Source organism: Pseudorasbora parva, chromosome 3 (assembly GCF_024679245.1).
Source record: "Pseudorasbora parva isolate DD20220531a chromosome 3, ASM2467924v1, whole genome shotgun sequence".
Lineage (NCBI taxonomy): Eukaryota > Metazoa > Chordata > Actinopteri > Cypriniformes > Gobionidae > Pseudorasbora > Pseudorasbora parva.
This window is the reverse complement of record NC_090174.1, coordinates 32,372,905-32,393,059: the sequence shown is the minus strand read 5'-3', so window position 1 is coordinate 32,393,059 and position 20,155 is coordinate 32,372,905. Positions and strand designations below refer to the sequence as shown.

The window sequence follows — 20,155 nt, the reverse complement described above, 5'->3', positions numbered from 1 at the left end:
GCTAGCATAAGCTAATAACATGAACAAGTTCATCAAACAAGTGGATTCAAATGAGCTTGAATGAATAAAAGGAGTTACACAAGTAACAGAGATCAAGTTATTTTAATTCTCAAATAATGCTGTATTGAGACATTACAGACTTATGAATGCATTCAATCTTTAAGACTTAAAATCATCTGTTCATGAAATCATCTGAAGCATTCCCTCTCCTAAACAGAAACACAAAAAATGTCTGAACATCTACTTTTTTTTCATCTGAAAAACAAAACAAAAACTTAAACTGTAAATGAAAAGAATAATAATCAACCCATCACAGAGGATCAACTTTGTCAAGACCTCCAAAACCAACCTTTAACCTCTCCTGACTACAGCTATAATATTGAACCAAAAGCAAAGTAAAAGAACTACAAATGATGAACTCTTTTTTTTTCCTTTGTAGTAAATATTTTACAAAAATCATCTAAGGGATTAATTTGTATTACTAGAGAACGACTAAAGAAATGCCACTTGTTAGCATAGTGCTAATAGCACAGAGTAGATAAATACCTCAAACACAGCAGTAAAGGCCTTAAAACAAAAACCAGACAGCTCCACGTCTCTCTAAGAACGCTACACACATGACCTGGTCTAGCTTTTTAAAGACTGACTGTTTTGAAATTATGCTTTTGTTGGATATAAAAGAGAATGGCCGTTTAATGATAAACATTTGTTCAAATCTGTTGTAGACTAGGAAGGGGGTGGAGTGTTCAATATTATCTGTACAAGTGTACCTAAACCATGGATTCTGTAAAACTCTTAACAAGCCTTCAATCCAACAGATCAGTTTAATAAACCAGAATAAAACAACCTGATTACATTCAATAACGTCTGCAATAAAGCCAACAATGTGCACCTTCAAACCACCCTTCTGGCATTTGAGATTTTGCGTCAATATGAGCTTTTGTACGAGATCAGCTGGTCAGCTGCTGTAGAATGACCAAATGACGACCACATTTTAGTCATCGGTGGCATTCACAAACATGACCGGAGTCGCATCCGTGGCTCGAGTCCAGTGGTGATGTGTGTATGTTTGACCGTACTGGTCCTCAATAGCTTTCAACTGGTCTTGTTTTTCCTTCGCCCCCCTGCTCTCTTTCCTCTGAGGAAATAATGAACAGCACACATGCGGATATACACGCAAAAATAGCTCTCCTATTCACACATGCAGTCGCACACCCACACGCTCTCTTTTATAACACTTGCTGGGAAAAAGAGGGGAGAGAGACGAGTCTAACTGAATGTACAGCTTTGTGCTCCAAAAATGCTCTTGCATACATCAATGCAATTGTTTATTCATTTCTACTGATAAGGTTACGTTCATTAAATTCTTTTGTCAAATCACATCCATTTAGGTCAAAAATAAGAATAATTCAGGGGTTTTATATACACACACACACACACACACATTTCCTCCTTTCATTTCCATTCATCTCGACAGGCCATGGTAATCCAAATATAAACTCTCCATCTAATTTATAAAGCATATTATCCCTCTATTTTTAATTTTGTTGTTTATTATATCATAATTCTGCTATAAAAACATAAATTCTGTCAATCTGTTAGCATTAACGCTTTTATACACATTTACTATTAAGCATAAAGGCAAAATCTCAGCAAATTCCAAGAGCTCTTGGGATGCCGGGGACTGTTACATCAAACGCATGTGAGCAGCTCCTCACCATGACAACCTGAACCTTTTGTGAACCTCCGGCATAAAAACCAGAGGCTTTCCCTGTTTGGCAAAATGTAAGATCCACTGAAATGGGAGCTGCAAGCATCACCATCACGCACTTAGGAACAAAGAGCTTGTCGTGTCACGTAACTGTAGGGCGTTTTAACTGTAATATGGTGTTAAATAAACATCTAAATACTGCGGAGGAACGCACTGCCTTCAAACCGGAGGAATGAACTCTATATGGCATGGCTTTGTGCTAAAACAGAGTGAGAGGAGCCTGTCTTGGTGCTCTGGCTATTGTCAGTTTAAGTGCACTTTGTTGGCACAAGACCTATAACTGCGCACTGGACTATTCTCTTCCCTGAACTTCAGTTCTTATTGAAACAATCACATGCTCTCACACACACGCGTGCGCACACAATCAATCAAATACACCCAACCCTAATCCAAGGCACTGTTATTTCAGTAAACATGGCAGTTTGATTTACTAAGCAAGAAAATGCTCAAGTTCTATAGCAAGCAAGAGATGAGGGGCGAGAACAAATAAAGTAAGTCTCAGAGAGAGTGAATCAGTCATAATGGCACATTAGTGTTCAAGTTCAGTTTGATTTTGCTTACCTACAGGAGACGAAAAATCAAACCATTCGTCTCCGCCTCTCTGAAATGTAACTATTTATAATTATTTGTCTGAAGTGTTGCGCCGCAATGACTGACTGAATGTGTCATTGGCATTTAGTTCTCGTCTAGACTGCAACGGCAGCCAATAAGTCCAGAAGGAGGGGAGGGGCAATTAGGTAACCGATGATGATTGTACCGCCACAAGCTACTATACAAATCAGTGCTAAAAATCCTTTAGTGTTAATAACTAGAAAAATGTTCAGGAAGGACCAGTGTAACAAATACTTCTGTGATTAGAGTACACACAATTGTTACAGTGATAAAACGGTTTTCGACCAACTTTGTCAAATAGGGAAAGAGAAATAAAAAGACTAGACTGTGAAGGTGTTCTATTCACGTAAAATGTTGATTATCTGCATGGAAATGAGAGAGAAGCTTGAGAATAATCTCTGGTCTAGTATTGCAGAGCTGGAGACAGTAACACCAGGCACAAACCCGTCACTAATCCTTAAACTATTGCTTTATACTGATCCTACTGTATCTTACCGATTAATATTTCCCACTGATAAGCTCACACACACACACATACACTTCATTTGCACACTGTCAGATAAACAAAAGAATATTCTTCCTCCGATCCACCCAAGTCTTTGTCTAAAACATGACGTTTCTGTTGCTAAAAAAATGGTGGGGTCCAAATATTAAACAAAAAAGAAAAGAAAAAAAAGTCTGATCATATGCACATGTCCCTGATGAACTACAAGCCTGCCTAAAAAAAAAAAAAAAAAAAAAAAAAACACTTCCCATAAGCAATTTTGACAGCACAAACACAAAGTGTATTACGCAGTTGTGTAGTGATTAAACTCCTAAAAAAAAATCATGTGCCTACTGAATACAAATGAGACTTCTCTAAATACGATGCTATGTACAATTTACATTGTGACAACCGAACTATACGTTTATGCTGCCAAAAAGTGCTTTCAACCATATCCGGAGTAACTTACTGCATCTTCCCGCCTAAAAATCAGAATAACCCAAGGGAAACTCCCTCATGAAACTTCGAACAAAAACGAGCACACAGCACGTATTGCAATAGAACAGCTATAGAACAGCAGTTAATAAAAGTAGGAATAATACCAAATACATTTACGTACGGAGAATATTAAACTGTAGTATATATATGATGATACTTCTCACATAAAAAGAAAAAAAAAAGTGCTTTGAATAGCGAAACCAGAGACTGTTGCTCCATTGTGGGTGACTTGGTCTCACCAGCTGACTAGCTGGAAAGTAAAACGCTAGGTTCTGCTTCGTAAGCAGCCACCGACATTTCCATCGAACAAACAGTTTGGTGACATAGGCGTCAGATTATTGTTTATACATCAAGAAAGTGAAAACCGTCCCTCGTTCGGAAGGGAAGCCGTCTCAGAATATGTTAAAACTCATATTTTTAAATCAGTTTCTAAACTTCTACATGTTGAAAGAAAACATATCACTTTTATCTGAAACTCTGAATGCAACCATTAACAAACAACTACTACATTTTACAGTGGAAATGGAAAATTACAGATGTTGCAGTACCACCTCACACCACTGGAGTTTCAAGTTGTTTCTGCTGCTCAAAGTAGCTTATAAAGTCTCTCAAACACACAAAAACACACCGCTGCTGCGTCACAAGACGCGCAACAATTGAATGATTCTCGTAGTTTACACACATTTCTAGTACAATAATGTACAGTTATCCTTTGTGTCTGGTCCTAAAAACGTCAGAAATATTAGCGGAGAGGAACGTTGGCCCCAGTGAGCTGAAAGCTAACCCATAAGTAGATGAACACAACATTGAGGTCAGCAGCGTGGCAGCTCACGACACGAATGCCTTGTACAGTTGGCTCAGAGATCACAGGAGAATGGTGAAGGAGTGTCTTCAGGAAGATGTGTGAGAAGTAAATAACTATGTGTGTTATGTCTGTAGGTTTGTGCAGTGTGTGTATTTACACAGTGAGAGTGTATGCGGGTGGTGTAGTGTGTGAGGACTATCTCTTCAGTGTTTGTATGTGTGCACACAGCAGAATCTATGTTTATGTGGCAGCTCTTTCACCAGTTCATAATGCAGTTTCTGTTGAGGGTCATAAAGTAGACCTGACTGCTGCCGCCAGAACGCACTGACGCAAAAAACACCTGAAAGAAAAAGAAAACATGATTACAGTAAAAAGTGGATGAGATTTGTGAAAATAGTATTTTCTGTGCAATTCTACCAAACTGATATTCAGTTAATAGTAGTAAATAATTAGGACTGTCAAAATTAGTGCAAGTTCATTTTAAAGGCACTCATTTTTTATTAACGCACGATTAACACAGCACACATTTTCTGTTCCTTGTAGTTTTCCGTAGTTGGCAAAATTGAGATCAGCCATAGTTAGGGATGCAGCAGCAAACATTCGCGATGTGCGATTACACTGCAAGCTCACTCTCGCTCATATCCAAGGTAAATCATTAACACCCATGGGCGTCAGTTTGGTTTGAAATGTGCTGGGGACAGAGACACATTCAGAAGTGTATTTTCAGAAGTGCTGGGTACAATGATGCATTTTTTTTTCTCTCTCGCGCACAGGTCATGTTTTGAAAGACGATGTCCTGTAGCTTACTAATGTAAATAAATAAAAATGTATACAAAAATCTTTTCATTAAATTGTAAAATTCATGTTTAGTAATGATTTATAAAAAAAGAAAACTAAAACCAGAGTGAAATAAATGTTAAAAGCAGGAATAAGACATTCATTGTAGGCTACATGATTCCCTACTTTTTCAGGTACTAATCATCTGCAAAGTCTGGTGTCCACAAATAACAATGGACCTTTTCGCAAAAACACGTACGCGTTCGCAACGTTGAAGCCTATTAACTGGTTAACCGTTAACCATCAAGAATAGAGAGAGAGAGGCAAGTCACGTATGTCGCATTTGATTGCATCCATAAATAATACCAGTAAATAAAGCGAAATAATGTACACTACAAACATTATAAACAAACAGCTATAGGTTATTTTAGTTCCCCTCACTCCACAACAAATCCTTCAAATTTAACGGTATTCAGAACAGATCAAACAATATTAGTAGGCTAGCTATAATTATAAAGCCAAAACAAAATAATTTAATAAGGAATTGAAAGTAACCAGCGTTATGCTCACGCAGCCTAACTCTCTCATTCGAGTCCAAATGATTCCATATTTGCGATGTATTTGGATGCTAAACCATTATTTATATAGCCTAGGCTTTGTACTTCACTTGCATCCAAATTTCTTTTGAAAAAAGTTTCACAGTTTGTGTGAAATGCAGTGTGTGTGTGTGCGAGAGAGAGAGAGAGAGAGAGAGAGAGAGAGAGAGAGAGAGAGAGAGAGAGAGAGAGAGAGAGAGAGAGAGAGAGAGAGAATATCAAAGAAATAAGTATCACCTTGTCATTTCTTTCACACAGGAACTTAAGCCTCTGAGCTCTCTTGTGCATGAAGACTCCATCCAGGTGTCCCGTCTCAACAGAACGGATCTCAATGGCTTTCTCTCCCCAGCCCATAATCTGATTAGAACAGATGTGGGCTATATGCAAAACACAAATACAGAGACATAAGAATATTTTATCATTAACATCACTAGTTCTAAGGTTAATCACTAAGGTTCATCTGCAACAAACAAATCTACTGCAGCAAAATCCTCTGCTGGATAATTTGTGTTTTTGAAACAGCTTGTGCGGTTTTATTCAGACAAGACTATAATAACGCCTTTCCCCATTATTGCAATCCTGCAGTGAGAAGAACTGCAGAATTTTTCTGTGCGCGCACACTCACCCACTGAAGTAGGCATTTCTCCCCACTGCAGCACCACATCTTTAATAATGCGTCCGTATGTGTTGACGTAAACACCCTCATCCTCATAACACAACAGCATCTCCATCCCGTCTGAATTGGGCAGGAATACAATGGCGTGAGGAGTCACCTGTGACTGGATCTACCGCGACAAAAAGAGAGTGAAAGAGAAGAACAGAGATAAAAGGAGATTCATTTCTCTGTAAGTGTCCATTAAACTTTCTTCATTTTCCAATTGATCAACAAATCGCCAATCGCTCCTGTGCAATCTTATGAAAAAGTCTTGGTGCATGTGACAGCGTAACTCACATGTACAGGAATGTAGATGTCGTAGTTGTTTCCAGAGTCAACATCAATGGCATGGAAGCCAGCACTTGATCCATAGATGACTTTTAATCTCTGACCCTCTTCCACTGTGAGGTCAACCAACAGAGGTCTATGTGGCAGGTCTCCAAATGACTGGGAAGAAGCACATACACGAATGAGTAGAGACCAAAATTAAAAAGATTATGTACATGATAAAGTAACTAATGTAACTTATTTTGTAAAAAGATTCAATCCAGTGTTTGTGTAGTTTGCTATAATATTGTAAGGTTCTTGCTACTTTCTATTAATATTTATATATAGTATAGAATTATTTATTATTACTTACTGCCCTTTACAAGTTTAAAGTTGGGAAGATTTTTTTTTTAAAAAGTCTCTTATGCTCACCAAGTCTGTTCATTTGATCAAAAATACAGAAAAAAAAACAATATTTTGAAATATTTTTTAAATGACTTATTTTTAGTGTCACAGATGCTTCAGAAATCATTGTAATATGTTGAACAAAAAAACAACTTGCTGACCCCAACATTTTTTTAAAATTGGAAGGCCCAGTAAACACCATGTTAGTCGAGTACATGATAAATGAAACAATCTGTCACTAAGACAAACTTGTGGTCTACCTTGAAGGCCATGAATTTGTGGTAAGGTTTGGGAGCCCAGGCGTAAACCTCCACCGCATTCTTCAGAGCGATAACCAGAAACTTAATCCTTTCATATTTCACTGGGAAAATAAACACACGTTCACAGAACCTTTAATAAATGTCATGAAGTAATTTAGAAGAGTAGGAGTTCAATGATAAAAGTACCTTGCTTGAGGTCTTCTGAACTAAACAGTGGTATTGTACACTCTCATTACTCTCAATATTTCACATTGTGTAGAGTACATTGTATATATTATGTGGAATTTTTTTGATGCATAATTTAGTAGAAATGCATCAATGCATTGGGCAATACTGATTATTTATGATGATTAATAATAAAATAAATTATTTCACTATAAGCAAATTGTTTAAAAACCAATGATTTTTCCCCTAGATCAAACATTTGGCTGTTTAGACAGTTATGCTTCCCATATAATAATCATGAAGAGTTTTGTGCTTTGTTACTTCTGATAGGACACAAACTCTGATTAAAAAAGTTTTCAAAATTCAAACAATAAATGTGTTTTAATGCTCTTAAAGGTGCACAATGTAGTATTTTTGCAGGCCCACTAGGCCAGTGTTATATATTTTGTTGTATATATATATATATATATATATATATATATATATATATATATATATATATATATATATATATATATATATATATATATATATATATATATATATATATAAAATAATTATATCTTGATATCTGGCTCTGATATCTATAACTTGATATCTGGCTCTGCAAATTTTGAATAATCGGCTAATTGTATCGGCGGAGAAATGTCATTTAAAATAATAGAATTAAAATAGAATTAAATATAATTTAGCAGGCTAATTGTACACTTACCCACTTTGTAGTGGACACAGCCCTCCATTTCCCCTACAGTGGTCCAACCTTGTTTCTTCTCCACTTCTGGGTCATTGTGGAGAATTTTATTCCTTAGCCAGGCCAGATAATACACACGCACCTTATTCTTCTTGCCTGAGAAAGAGAGTGGAGAGAGAGAGAGTGGAGAGAGAGAGAACATGAAGATCCTCTAAATGAAGGTGTGCTTGTATGTAACCATGTGTCCTGACAGAGTGATGAGTAGTAGTGATGGGAAGTTCGGTTCTTTTCCGCGAACCGGTTCTTTCGGACAGTTCGTTTCCATGAGCCGGTTAAAAAAAACGGATCACCGGTTCTTTTACGTCTTTACGTAATGACGTCATTTCTATCATCCCGGCGGATGAAAATACATGCAAACACATCCATATAAAGTATTTGTAATCAAAACTTAGTATAGTAATAATTATAATTGACATCATCATCATCTTGGAAACATTTTTTCATTTATGTTTTGCAACAGCACTAAATACAGTTCACCAAATCGAACTGAATCGATTACAACATCTAACTTACTTCAAGATATTAGTTTTATTTCTAGTTTGAGAGACTGTCACTGTCACTGTCGTGCAAACACTGATGTTTTACACGGATTAAATAAACATACATTGACATAATAGGCCTACTTACACAAATCCTCAGTGTTCACCCGGGCTCGTATTATCAGCATCAGCTGTCCCAGTCCGAGAGAAACAATTCGGTTACGACGCTCTCACGCATGCTCAGTATCGAGAACCGCTGTATCTGTGTGTGTGTGTGTGTGTGTGTGTGTGTGTGTGTGTGTGTGTGTGTGCGTGTGTGTGTGTGTGTGCTGAGCACAGGGTGCTGAGCTGTGAACTGCTGCAAGCTGAATAGTCTATATCAAACCTACTGTTTTGATTACATGTACTTTAAAATATGTATCGACTTAGAAATTAAATAAGATAAAAGCTGTTCCTGAAAATATCCTGCATTATTGATAAAACAAATAAATGTTTAATTTGACCGTTTTACAATCCATTGTTTCCAAAACTTTAAAATAATACAGTGACAGCTTTGTTATGTTTCCAAACGTGATTAGTTTTAACTGCATTTCGTTCCTCTGAACAAATAACACACATGCGCGGCTCATCGGTTCTCAGTATCGAACGTGTCCGACAGAAACGGTTTTGATTCTGTACTGCTGATCCGACAACCGGTACGTTCGGTTACACGCGCATGCTCAGTATCAGCTGCTCGTGAGTTCATCAGATCTCTCAGCAAAACATGTCTCACTTCAGCTAACGATTGGAGTTACAGCATCTACTTCAAGATATTAGTTTTATTTCTAGTTTGAGAGACTGTCACTGATGGCAGAAAGTTAATAACTACAGTAACTTGTGGGATCAGCCCTGATTTGAGACGCGAACCGTTTAGAACGATTCAGTTCGATTTGGTGAACTGGTTCGACCGGTTCACTATAAAGATCCGGTTAAAAAGAATGATTCGTTCGCGAACCGGACATCACTAATGAGTAGATGCACGTATGTATAAAGTGATTAATAAGTCCGTGTGTAACCTGATATAGTGATGAGGAGGTTCAGTCCCTCCAGAACATCCATCTGCTGAAACCTGCGTGAGTTGATCAGTGGATAAACTTTACCCTGGCCACTTCGATCCAACAGCTTCAGACCGTTCTCTGTGCCTACCAACAGGTTCACACCTGACAGAACAAACACAGTTATAACACACACCCTCATGACGTATAACACATGCACACAGGCAGTGTTTGGGGAGCTACTCTAAAAATATAGCTTGTCAAAGCTTTGGGCTACATTGAATTTAAAGTAGTTCAGATGTAGCAAAAAATATTACAGTATTGCAGTTTATCAAAACTATCAGCCTCTGTAGGAGCAGCAGCAAAACAACTAAAAATAAAAATGAATAAAAAAATAAAAACATGTTCAAAACGGCAGAATACTTTATGGTGAAACTTGAAATTCAGGTCTCTAGAAATATTTGGAGCTAAAAACATGACCCAATGCCAAATTATTCCACTTTGTTATGCCAAGTTATGCACTTTGGCCAGTGGGTGGCACTGCCAGCAAACTAGTATTGCACATTCAGGGAATGAAGGCAATGACAACATAAAGTTCATATCAGTACACCAAAGTGCAACACAGATATAGTCATACTTCCTTTATGAACTCGTATTGCGCCAAATACTGTAAATAAATTTTGACTGCTCAGTGACAAGCTGATGACAGCAGGATTCATTTGGAAAACATTTGGGCAGAAAATTTCAATGTGCAGAAAGTCGAAACAAGGGTAGACATCAGTTGTTGCACTGGCATCACCGCAGAACCAGAGGAAATGGTTCTGTTTCTAGGGCTCTCTCTTCAAGCGTTTTAGCTAAAATGTGCATAAGATTTTGAACAGTTGGTACTCGAGGGTTTGAGACTAAAATTAGAAAGGGTCACTGAGACGCTCTCATCAGCGTGCCAGATTGGGCACACATCATACAATAACTTCATTACCAAAAAAGACCATGTAAAATGCTAAGTGCCTGAATTTTTTCTAATTTAAAATAAACCACTCAAACAGACAGACCAATGAGCTAAAATTACCCGATGCTACTTGAAATCATGAACATTTTAGAAAAGTGCTCTTGATGCGCTACTGTTTTGTACGCCATCTCAAGTTGTTAGCAGCTCTCTTAATGTGTTCATCTACACGTGTTCAGATTGCAACACTGAATTGTTAAAGTCACCATTATATCAAATCAGACAATATTTATATTTTTATGGAATATCGCAGTATTTATAAAAAAATATTTATCCATGCAATTTTTTTTTTTTAAATGCATGTGCCCTCATAATCTTTAAATCAATTGTACTCCCTCTTGTAGCAACATTTCTTCTCTGATGACGCGTTTACTGGCACAAGGCAAGAACAACCGGTCACCTGATTTTCGATGGACAAAATCAAGTCGTGTCTTACAGTTTCACTCAGATAAATGTCACAATAGGGAAGATAAGACTATTACATCTGTTTCATGGCAACTTTAAAAAAAGACAGCTGATAAACTGAAAAATGTCAGTTTATCATGTCATGAAAAATGTATTAAGTTAGTAATATAAACACTGGCAAGCTTACACACACACACACACACACACACACACACGGTTCACTATCTTTGTGGGGAATCTCCATAGTCGTAATGGTTTTTATACTGTACAAACTGTACATTCTATCCCCCTACCCCTAAAACTACTCATCACAGTAAACGTTCTACATTTTTACTTTCTAAAACCTCATCCTGTAAGATTTATAAGCATTTTGAAAAGTGGGGACCGCTGGCTGGTCCCCACAATGTAGGTGATCTCAGGTTTTACTATCCTTATGGGAGATATTTGGTCCCCACAATGTAATACACACACACACACACGCACACAACTCTAGTTCAGCTCTTACCCCAGAGAGCAGCACAGAGGATTTCAGAGTTGAATCTCTTTTTGTATTTGCGGATTTCAGGAGTGTCACTAACTGGACGAGTGTTGGTGGGATTGACATTGACCATGGAGCCTTTCCTCACCTCCATCTTCAGTTGCTCAAAACGAGAGCCCAGACCTACAACACCCACAAACGACACAAGCACAGAACCGAGAAGCACAGCAGTGAGTGATTGAGTCATCTGTCAGCAGCAGCAATGATCAGTTCTTAAGACATACTCCAAAGACTTCAAATAAACAAAAACAGTACACTCATATTACTATGAATGGATAAAATAGGAGTTGATGTTTTGTGAAGGCAGTCAAATGCAAATGTGCAGTGTGACGTCACAAACGGACGGAAGAGGAAAACAAGTCGTTTTGGCTGCTAGGTTTTAACAATTTTTTTTTTTTTTTTTGCAGTGAGGATGAATTTTTAAGTATTTTTATAGCACAATGACCTCTTATATGCCAAGAGATCAAAGAAAATGTGATTCCTTGTGTCATGACCAGTTTTGAGCACATTTATGGGACAGTTCATGTGAGACTGTAACAAATACCCAGTAATTGTCAGTCAATTTAATACCGTACCTCCAACAGACATGTTATCTCCTGTGCCCCCTGATGGCTGGTACATTCCTAGGTCCACAAAGGTAGTAAAAGAGGACTTTCCAGAAGCCTTTACCAATCCCCTGGACTGATACTGAAATTGATTGCATGATCTGAGTTAACCAATCAACTACACACATCTTGTTCAGTGTATCTGTTAATGACTCAAACAAAGTGAGAAAACATGATGAAATTATATATGGAGGAGAGAATGAAGCTTTAAAAGTTAGGTGGGCAGAGCTCACATCATAGGTAGAGTCCTTCCCGGGGGAAGAGTGGGAGGCTGAGTCCGTGGGAGAGTGGGAAGGCTGAACCACATCAGGCAGGTTGGTGTATCCATTATGACTACGCTTCTCTGGAGTCTGCCAAAAACAAACAACAAAAACAAACACATATTGGCACTGGTGTTAACGGTCTGCTTGCTTTCACATAGGAAAAAACATTCCATCAAAAGCAGAAAAAACATCTTTTTACACATGCACACAAAATGATCAAAAGAAAATAAGAATAGGCATTGAGGGATATCACTGATTGAAACAAACTGATTCGAACTGTAGGTACTTAACCACCCCCAAACATAACCCTCACAGAAAACTTTTAACATTTAAAAATTATTTACATTTTTTTTAGTGGGTTTATTTAGCCATTTGAATTGCAGGTACAGCTAGATGTCCTCATAATAATAATATAGGTAAAACCAGTACAACACACACAAAAACATCTAGTGATTGGGGGCATATGACCAAAATCTCATATCACGGTATAAGTATTTTTTTCATGTTAATAGTTAAAACAATACAGCTATAGTTATTTTAACCTGAAATAAGGTTATGTGGTGTGTTTCGGGCTTAAGAATGACTACACAGATCCAATATGCTTGTGCACTTATATAAATGACTGTTTACGTGTTACATGCATAGACATGGTCACTTTGAGTATGTGTATTTAACCATTCAAGCCCAGTTAGTCAGCAAAAAGCACTCAATTCCGTTGTCATGCTCTTCATGAGCAGCGGCTTCGGTGCTAAGAAACAGTAAATCTGACAGCCTACGCATATAGTGAAATAAGTTATGTTGTTTCGCTGCTTACTGTGCTTCAAAATAACTTGTTTTTTTAACAGCTATACTTAAACGCATGCAAACTAAAAGCTTGTGACCGCGTAGTACAGCAACATCACAAGTCCAGAAACTCTACAGGCCGACGCATTTCGATCAGTTAATAGAGTCTACCAGTATATCGGCCACCCCAATACACATCTTACCCTCTGTACAAGCATGGTTTGGTCTCCATATCCTCCCGCACGTTCTTCGTCTCCTCCTTCCCCTTCCTCCTCCTCATGGACCACCATAGTGTTTACAGAGTCAGAATCTGCATCACGTGGGCTTATGCACACATTAAAAGAAAAATATGAAAACCAAAAAACAACAAATCACCCAGACATTTTTTTTGTATCTGACTGAAAACATTGCACATCAATGTCTCCTACCGATCAGTAGGGCTTTCCTCTTCTGCTCCCTCTCCACTCTCACTCTCTTCACTGCTTTCGCTGCTTTCTGATGAAGAGGAGTAGTCATTAGCCTTCACCGGGGGCCGTGGCTGCTCTTCTGCCCGCTCCTTAGAGTACAGACCATGATCCTGACACATTTACATAAAGGAGAAATCAACAAGCAAGTGAGCAACATTTCATCACGTCCCGCATCGAGAGTCACTGTTACATTAACATCGGATCTCCCCAGATTGAGTCGGACCATGAGATTTTGATCATGCATTCAGTCTTTCAAAAGCTATCTAGAGTGTTGAGGGTATAGGAATGGGATCTTGGTTTGGAAAGGTAAATGTGGGTATACAAATGAATGTCCCTCTACAGATGATGATGGTTGTGGACTGGTGTTCAGCTGAAAACAACCGGAGAGATTTCAGAACAAAAATGTGAGGGGATACGGCTACACAATGGTCTGTGATGTGTACATAGAGCGTCCTCTGTAAACCGCTCTTAAAGGGGTTGTTCACCTAAAAATTGACATTCTGTTATCACTTTCTTTCTTCAGTGGAACACCCCAAAAAAGTCCTTTTAATAATGTCCTTGCATGTCACATGTTTAAATGAAACCCAAAGGAGTCAAAAATGATACCTCATTGATTGATTGTATGGGGGGAAACATGTCAAATATCTTATTTTGTGTTCCACAGAAGAAAGAAAGTCATACAGGTTTGGATTGACATGAGGGTGAGTAAATTATGCCATTTTTTAGGGGGTGAAACTCGGCTACAAAATGGTTTGATGTAGACACTTGTTGTCTATTTAACGCTTTTCTCATCTGAAATCATCTTCATTGGGATACATTTGTCAGAAAATACACAGTACTGTTCAAAAGTTGGTAATATGTTTTAGAAAGAAGTCCCATATGCTCACCAATGCTGCATTTTTTGCATTTTAATCCATTTAATTTAAAATATATACAGGAATTACTTGTAATTTAATTCTGAAATCACTGTCACATAAATCAATGTAATATGCTAATTTGCTGCATTTAAAAAAACAAATCATTGCTAAAAAGTTGTACTGCTTAAAATATTTGTGTAAAAATAAAAAATAAACTTCAAAAGTAGAAGTATTTTGTAACGTACTGTATAAGTCTTTCAAACAACAAACAAGCACTGACCCCAAACTTTTGAACAGTATTTGTATATATGATTATTATTAATTCCCTTGATTTATTCATCAGCATTTACTGTGCACAGTAATTTACTTGACTGATAGACTTCATATTTTTATATTTTAAACCTTAATTTGATTTGTGCAGATAAACCAGAATTACATATTTATTATTCATAATTTTCAGCATGTAATGCAAAAACACATGTATTTGACACTTAGCCTCATCATGAAAAAATGTAAACATGCAAGAACATACACCGATACAGACTGATACTCATGCGGATACACACATACAGGCACTGACCTCTCCTATTGCTCTCTTATAGCTCTGAGGGCAGGAAGAGGGAGGAAAAGAGATTGATGAGAGGAGAGAGGGATGAGAAGGATATGTAAGGAACAGAGGTTAGTGTTTAGAGGAGGGCCGAGTGTGTTCATTCTATACAAGACACAGGCGAATGATTTGGAACTCTATGTGCATGAATGCGTGTATTTTAACATGCAATTCTTTTGTTTACGTCTGTGTGAGTGTGTGTGTGTGTGTGTGTAAGAGAGAGAGAGAGAGAGAGAGAGAGAGAGAGAGAGAGAGAGAGTGTGTGTGTGTGTGTGTGTGTGTGTGTGTCGGCATCTCACCGCTGGCCTGCTGGGCCTTGATGAGGTTCGTGATTCTCCTGGTTTGTGTCGGCCATCATGAGAGAGGGTAGGGGAGGAATCCATCTTGGACGAGCCTGAAAGGAACCCGCAACAACATTATACACTTCATAATTGCTGCAGACAAACCCTGTTTTCCAACTGTTAATGTCCCCAGATGTTCCCAAATGGAGTTGTCAGATTTATCTATCTTTTATTAGGATTAAACATTCATACAAACCTTTTTTGCATTTCGCATTCTCATGTGTATTAGGCAGTCCCACCAGGATTTCATGTGAAAGCAATTACCATCACAGACATACTCATAATTCTGCTTTTCTGCAGGACAGGTGATCATGTATTAATTAATTTGTGTGCGATTTTGATTAGCTAATATTGCTTTTCTCCCTCTAAAAAAATAAGACAAAAAGTTTGAAGAGCAAAACAACTACAAAAAAGGGAATTATTAAGACATTATTTAGTATGGTTATTAAAGGGATAGTTAATCAAAAAATGAAAAATCTGTCATTAATTACTCGTTCCAAATTATGTTCCAAACTTGTAAGACAAATTAAGTAAACACAAATTAAGATATTTCTGATGAGATCCAAGAGCTCTCTGACCCTTCCATAGTCAGCTATTTAATTACCACTTTCAAGGCCCAGAAAGATAGGAAAAACATTGTTAAAATAGTCCATGTGACTCCAGTGGTTAAATCTTAATTTTATGACGTGACAAGAATACCTTTTTGGGCAAATACAAACAAAAATAGGGACTTCATTCAACTATTTAGTTCTAGCATGTTTCAGTCTTCTACGCAGTTTACGAAGGTATTAGTGTTTGGAACCACATGAATTTACATTCTTGTTTGGAATTTACATTCTTTTTTAGGTGAACCCTTCAAGCAACATTGGTGATTTCAGGGTTTACTATTCGTGGAGACAATTTTGGCAAAACATGACCCACACAACACTCACTGAGTATGCGGTGTCTCTCTAGAGAGCCGGTCTGTGGAAGGTTGGACATGATGCTCATGCTGTCTCCTCTCTCCCAGCGCTCATTGCGACTCAGATCGGGATTACTGACATGGAAAAAACACATGGTGCAGTAGTCAGTGCGGTCATATGATTTGCGTCACTTTAGTTGAATGTGCTTGCGTGTGTGTGTGTGTGTGTGTGTGTGTGTTACCTTGCTCGGACTGGATGTCTGATACCGGAGGAGAGATTTGTGTTCAGTGCAGTGGCTATGGAGGCTGTTCTCTGAGGAATCTAAGGGAAAGGAGTTATGGAAAAATTATACATTAAAAATCCCAATGATATGAATAATCACTAATTACATGGGTCATGTTTTGTTAGTTTTTGTTTTAGTTTTACACAAACTATATTAAATGATGTCTTCTTATATTCTGTCTTACTTTAGGAGGCTGTTCAATCTCAGGAAGACGGATCCAAGGTCCCCGGTCATCTCTCATTGGTCGAGACTGGGGGGCGGGGGTCTCTGAGGTGGGGTCAGAGTTTTGACGGACTAGCTCTCTGGAGTGTAGAGGACGAGGTGTGGGTGTGGGAGAGGGATCCTGGGTGGGGAAGGCGGACATGGTCTTAGTGGGCTGATCGCAAAGAGACTGAGAGCGAGGGACTGGCGCAGCGTACGGTTTTAATGGCACCAGGTGGGCCATCTGGAACTGCGGTAGATGGCGGGGAGGATGAGAGGACAGGATAAGAGATGAGACAGAAAAAAGTATGTTGGCGTGAGCCAAAAACAAAGTGGGAGGGAAACAGTTAGGCCAATTGGGCAAGGTTAGATTTTTATTTGGTAAGTGAGGATGTTTTTTTGCAAAAGGGGTTTTAGAGAGAGTATTTTAGAGAGCAGAAATCAGTAAAGCAGTTTACAGGCCATCAGGTTGAGCAGCAAGGTAGAAGATCCAGTGCAGGATATGCAAGTGAAGAGGATGTTCCCAAAAATGATGGCGGATTAAACAGGAAGCGAGTGGGACCCACAGGAAAGAAAAGAAAAGAAAAGAAAAGAAAGAAAATCATTGAACAGAGAGTAAAGTGTTAGCCAGAGCATGCATTAAAGAACAGAAATGATGGAATCCTACTGCTAATAACTGTTTTTTTTTTTCTTATCAAGGCTTTTTTAGGTTTAATATTAGTACATTATAAATATCAGTTAATTCATCAAAATATTCGCTAATAACAAAAAATCTATATTTGCTGATAAAACCCTAAATGTACACTACTGTTCAAAAGTTTGGGGTCAGTAAGGTTTTTTTTTTAGAGTATAAAATTTCTTAAGGTATAAAATTGACTAAAATAATTGTAGTAAAGAAACATTTAATGTTACAGCATATCTATTTAAAATAAATGCGGCTCTTTTGAACTTACGATTCACAAAAAAAAAAATTGATTACGATTTCCACAAAAATATGAAGCAGGATGACTACTTTCAACATTGATAATAAGAAAAGTATTTTTTTTTTGAGTGACTGTTGGCTGTTTTTAATAAGACATTTTACCAACCCACACATTTGAACGATAGTGGACATCACAATTAAATTACTGAAATGTACACTTATAAAACATGTCTTCAGAAAAATCTATATATTGTTTTGTATTTGCGATTTCATAACATGAAACGCAAGACATTAACTCGCATACAGAGTCTACTCTGCAGTCCCCCAATAAGCTTTCAAATTTTATTATTCCAAAGCTGGTGGAGTCCATCAGACTCACACAGATGTATTCTTGTATTCTCTTTGTGCGCTATTTTTTTAATTATTTCGCTATTTTACTATTAATATTTTAAACAGTAGTCTTATTAGTCTCTTTAGTCTAATATGGCCGCTGAGATCTGACTGATTTAAAGGGAATAAAAATGACAGGTTGCACACCTTTCCCTGCCCACCCTGTGGTTCCACAGGTCTCTGCATAGGTGGAGTCTGTGAAGCTCCTGATTGGTTGATAGATTCTGAACGGGATTGGATGTTGGTGTCAGAGACTGTAGTGCAGATTTTGGGAGAGCCCTGTCTGTTAAGTTTACTGCGTTCTTCAACCTTTGAAACAAAGCAAGAGAATTAACATTATGACGGTCCACTTCAGAGCATTGTTTTCAGTAGGGTGCAGGCGTACCTCCCTAGCCCAGGCTGGTTTGTTGTTCTCTAGGTTCTTGCTGTAGTGGTACATCTGTGGTTTCTTGTCTTGTTGCTGCTGCTGCTGTAGAGAGACGAGGTACGCATGCTCCTGCTGCAGCTGTCTCTGAAGTCTCTCCGACTGTCTCTGCTCCTCCAGCTGTTTACGCTTGTACTCCTACACACACATGAACACACAATTAATAACTTATTAACTAGCAAAATGTGAAGTCATTGCACTGCAATTTGGAGTCACAGGAAATAATTAACACATAGAAGGATACCGTCACATGCACAAACACATACAAATATGTAAAACATATGCCCCTTCCCAACATGCAAAGGAAATAGTTATTAATTTATGTATAATTAAATTATTTTTGATTATATTGAGATCATAGCTCACATTCTTTAAACATTTTGACAAGGTACAGTGTTTATTGTACAAACAAAACATTTCCCTTAGTTGTACAATTCTTCCATCAAGAATTTCAAGTTATTAAACAATATGTAAAGCAGCCTTATTTATTGGGTTCACAGAGAGGTAATTATCCTGTGTAATTACGTCACGTTGTATTTTCTTTTGATATTTTGACCTGGTAAATTATACATTTAAAATGAAACTAATCCAAGCAATATAATCAAATTCTCAAATCAACCTATATGTAAATAACTTATAAATTGTGTTATATTGAATGAAACCCACACAGAGCAGGGAAGACACACGAGTCAAGTTTGATGAGTCTCATTTCAGCAAAGGTGTCTAAGAACAGGGGTCTAAATGTCGTTTATACTTTAGTGTTGTGTTTTCATTTAGAAATAAACTACCATTCAAATGTTTTTTTTAATTAATACTTTTATTCAGTGACTTTGATCATGTTACAAAGGATTTCTATTTTAAATAAATGCTGCTCTTTTGAACCTTCTATTAATCTAACAATCTTGAAAAAAAGTATCACTGTTTCCACAAAATACAAAGCAGCAGCACTTTTTTAGACAATGATAATTTTTCTTGATCAGCATATTGGAATGATTTCTGAAGGATCAAGTGACACAAGACAAAAAAAATGCATTAAAAAATATATATTAATATAAAATAATCTTAATTTAGAAGAGACAATGAAACATTTAGCTCAACATGAGCTTCTTAACACTAGCTTTGGGTGAATTTAAACACAATAGTGTATTTTTCTTTAATGCATATTTTCATAAAATTAGTTAAAGACCAAACAATAATTAAAGACCCCTGCTCCAGAGCAATACAAAACCCTTCTTCCCATTCTGAAACCAGGAGGATTCGGCTCATACAAGCACAATCTTGGGGTCCAGTAACATGAGACACATCAACACTGTCTGTGACTGACAGAGGGAAAAGAACGAAATAAATGTTACCATTAGCAATGCCTGCTCCTGCAGTAATTGTTGCTGCAGTATCTCTAACTGCCGCTGTTCTTCTTCCAACTTATGTCTTATAAACTCCTACAGAGAGAGGGATGGGGAAAGAGAGAGAGAGAGAGAGAGAGAGAGAGAGAGAGAGAGAGAGAGAGAGAGAGAGAGAGAGAGAGAGAGAGAGAGAGAGAGAGAGAGAGAGAGAGAGAGAGAGAGATGGAGACAGAGCAAGAGAGAGAGAAATGGGGAGCAG

At 37.6% G+C, this 20,155-nt stretch overlaps 1 protein-coding gene across 5 annotated transcripts in view; it reads right to left on the bottom strand.

Annotated features, from left to right (window-relative positions):
- Positions 1-83: 83 nt before the first annotated feature.
- mink1 (misshapen-like kinase 1) overlaps positions 84-20,155 on the bottom strand; it is a 57,751-nt gene continuing 37,679 nt past the window's right edge. Inside the window, exons 13-32 of one of the 5 annotated variants that reach the window (XM_067438443.1) lie at positions 19,906-19,992; positions 18,515-18,691; positions 18,277-18,438; positions 16,801-17,067; positions 16,575-16,654; positions 16,364-16,467; positions 15,390-15,484; positions 15,064-15,087; positions 13,588-13,736; positions 13,363-13,483; positions 12,347-12,463; positions 12,084-12,195; positions 11,476-11,631; positions 9,581-9,724; positions 8,008-8,142; positions 7,131-7,231; positions 6,496-6,645; positions 6,169-6,328; positions 5,781-5,920; positions 84-4,510 (exon numbers count right to left, since the gene is read on the bottom strand). In XM_067438443.1, coding sequence (XP_067294544.1) covers positions 4,427-4,510; positions 5,781-5,920; positions 6,169-6,328; positions 6,496-6,645; positions 7,131-7,231; positions 8,008-8,142; positions 9,581-9,724; positions 11,476-11,631; positions 12,084-12,195; positions 12,347-12,463; positions 13,363-13,483; positions 13,588-13,736; positions 15,064-15,087; positions 15,390-15,484; positions 16,364-16,467; positions 16,575-16,654; positions 16,801-17,067; positions 18,277-18,438; positions 18,515-18,691; positions 19,906-19,992 — 2,565 coding nt within the window. In that variant the 3' untranslated portion in view covers positions 84-4,426. The remainder of the gene's footprint in view (positions 4,511-5,780; positions 5,921-6,168; positions 6,329-6,495; positions 6,646-7,130; positions 7,232-8,007; positions 8,143-9,580; positions 9,725-11,475; positions 11,632-12,083; positions 12,196-12,346; positions 12,464-13,362; positions 13,484-13,587; positions 13,737-15,063; positions 15,088-15,389; positions 15,485-16,363; positions 16,468-16,574; positions 16,655-16,800; positions 17,068-18,276; positions 18,439-18,514; positions 18,692-19,905; positions 19,993-20,155) is intronic. The other 4 variants (XM_067438446.1, XM_067438445.1, XM_067438444.1 and 1 more) reach the window with 4 other exon arrangements.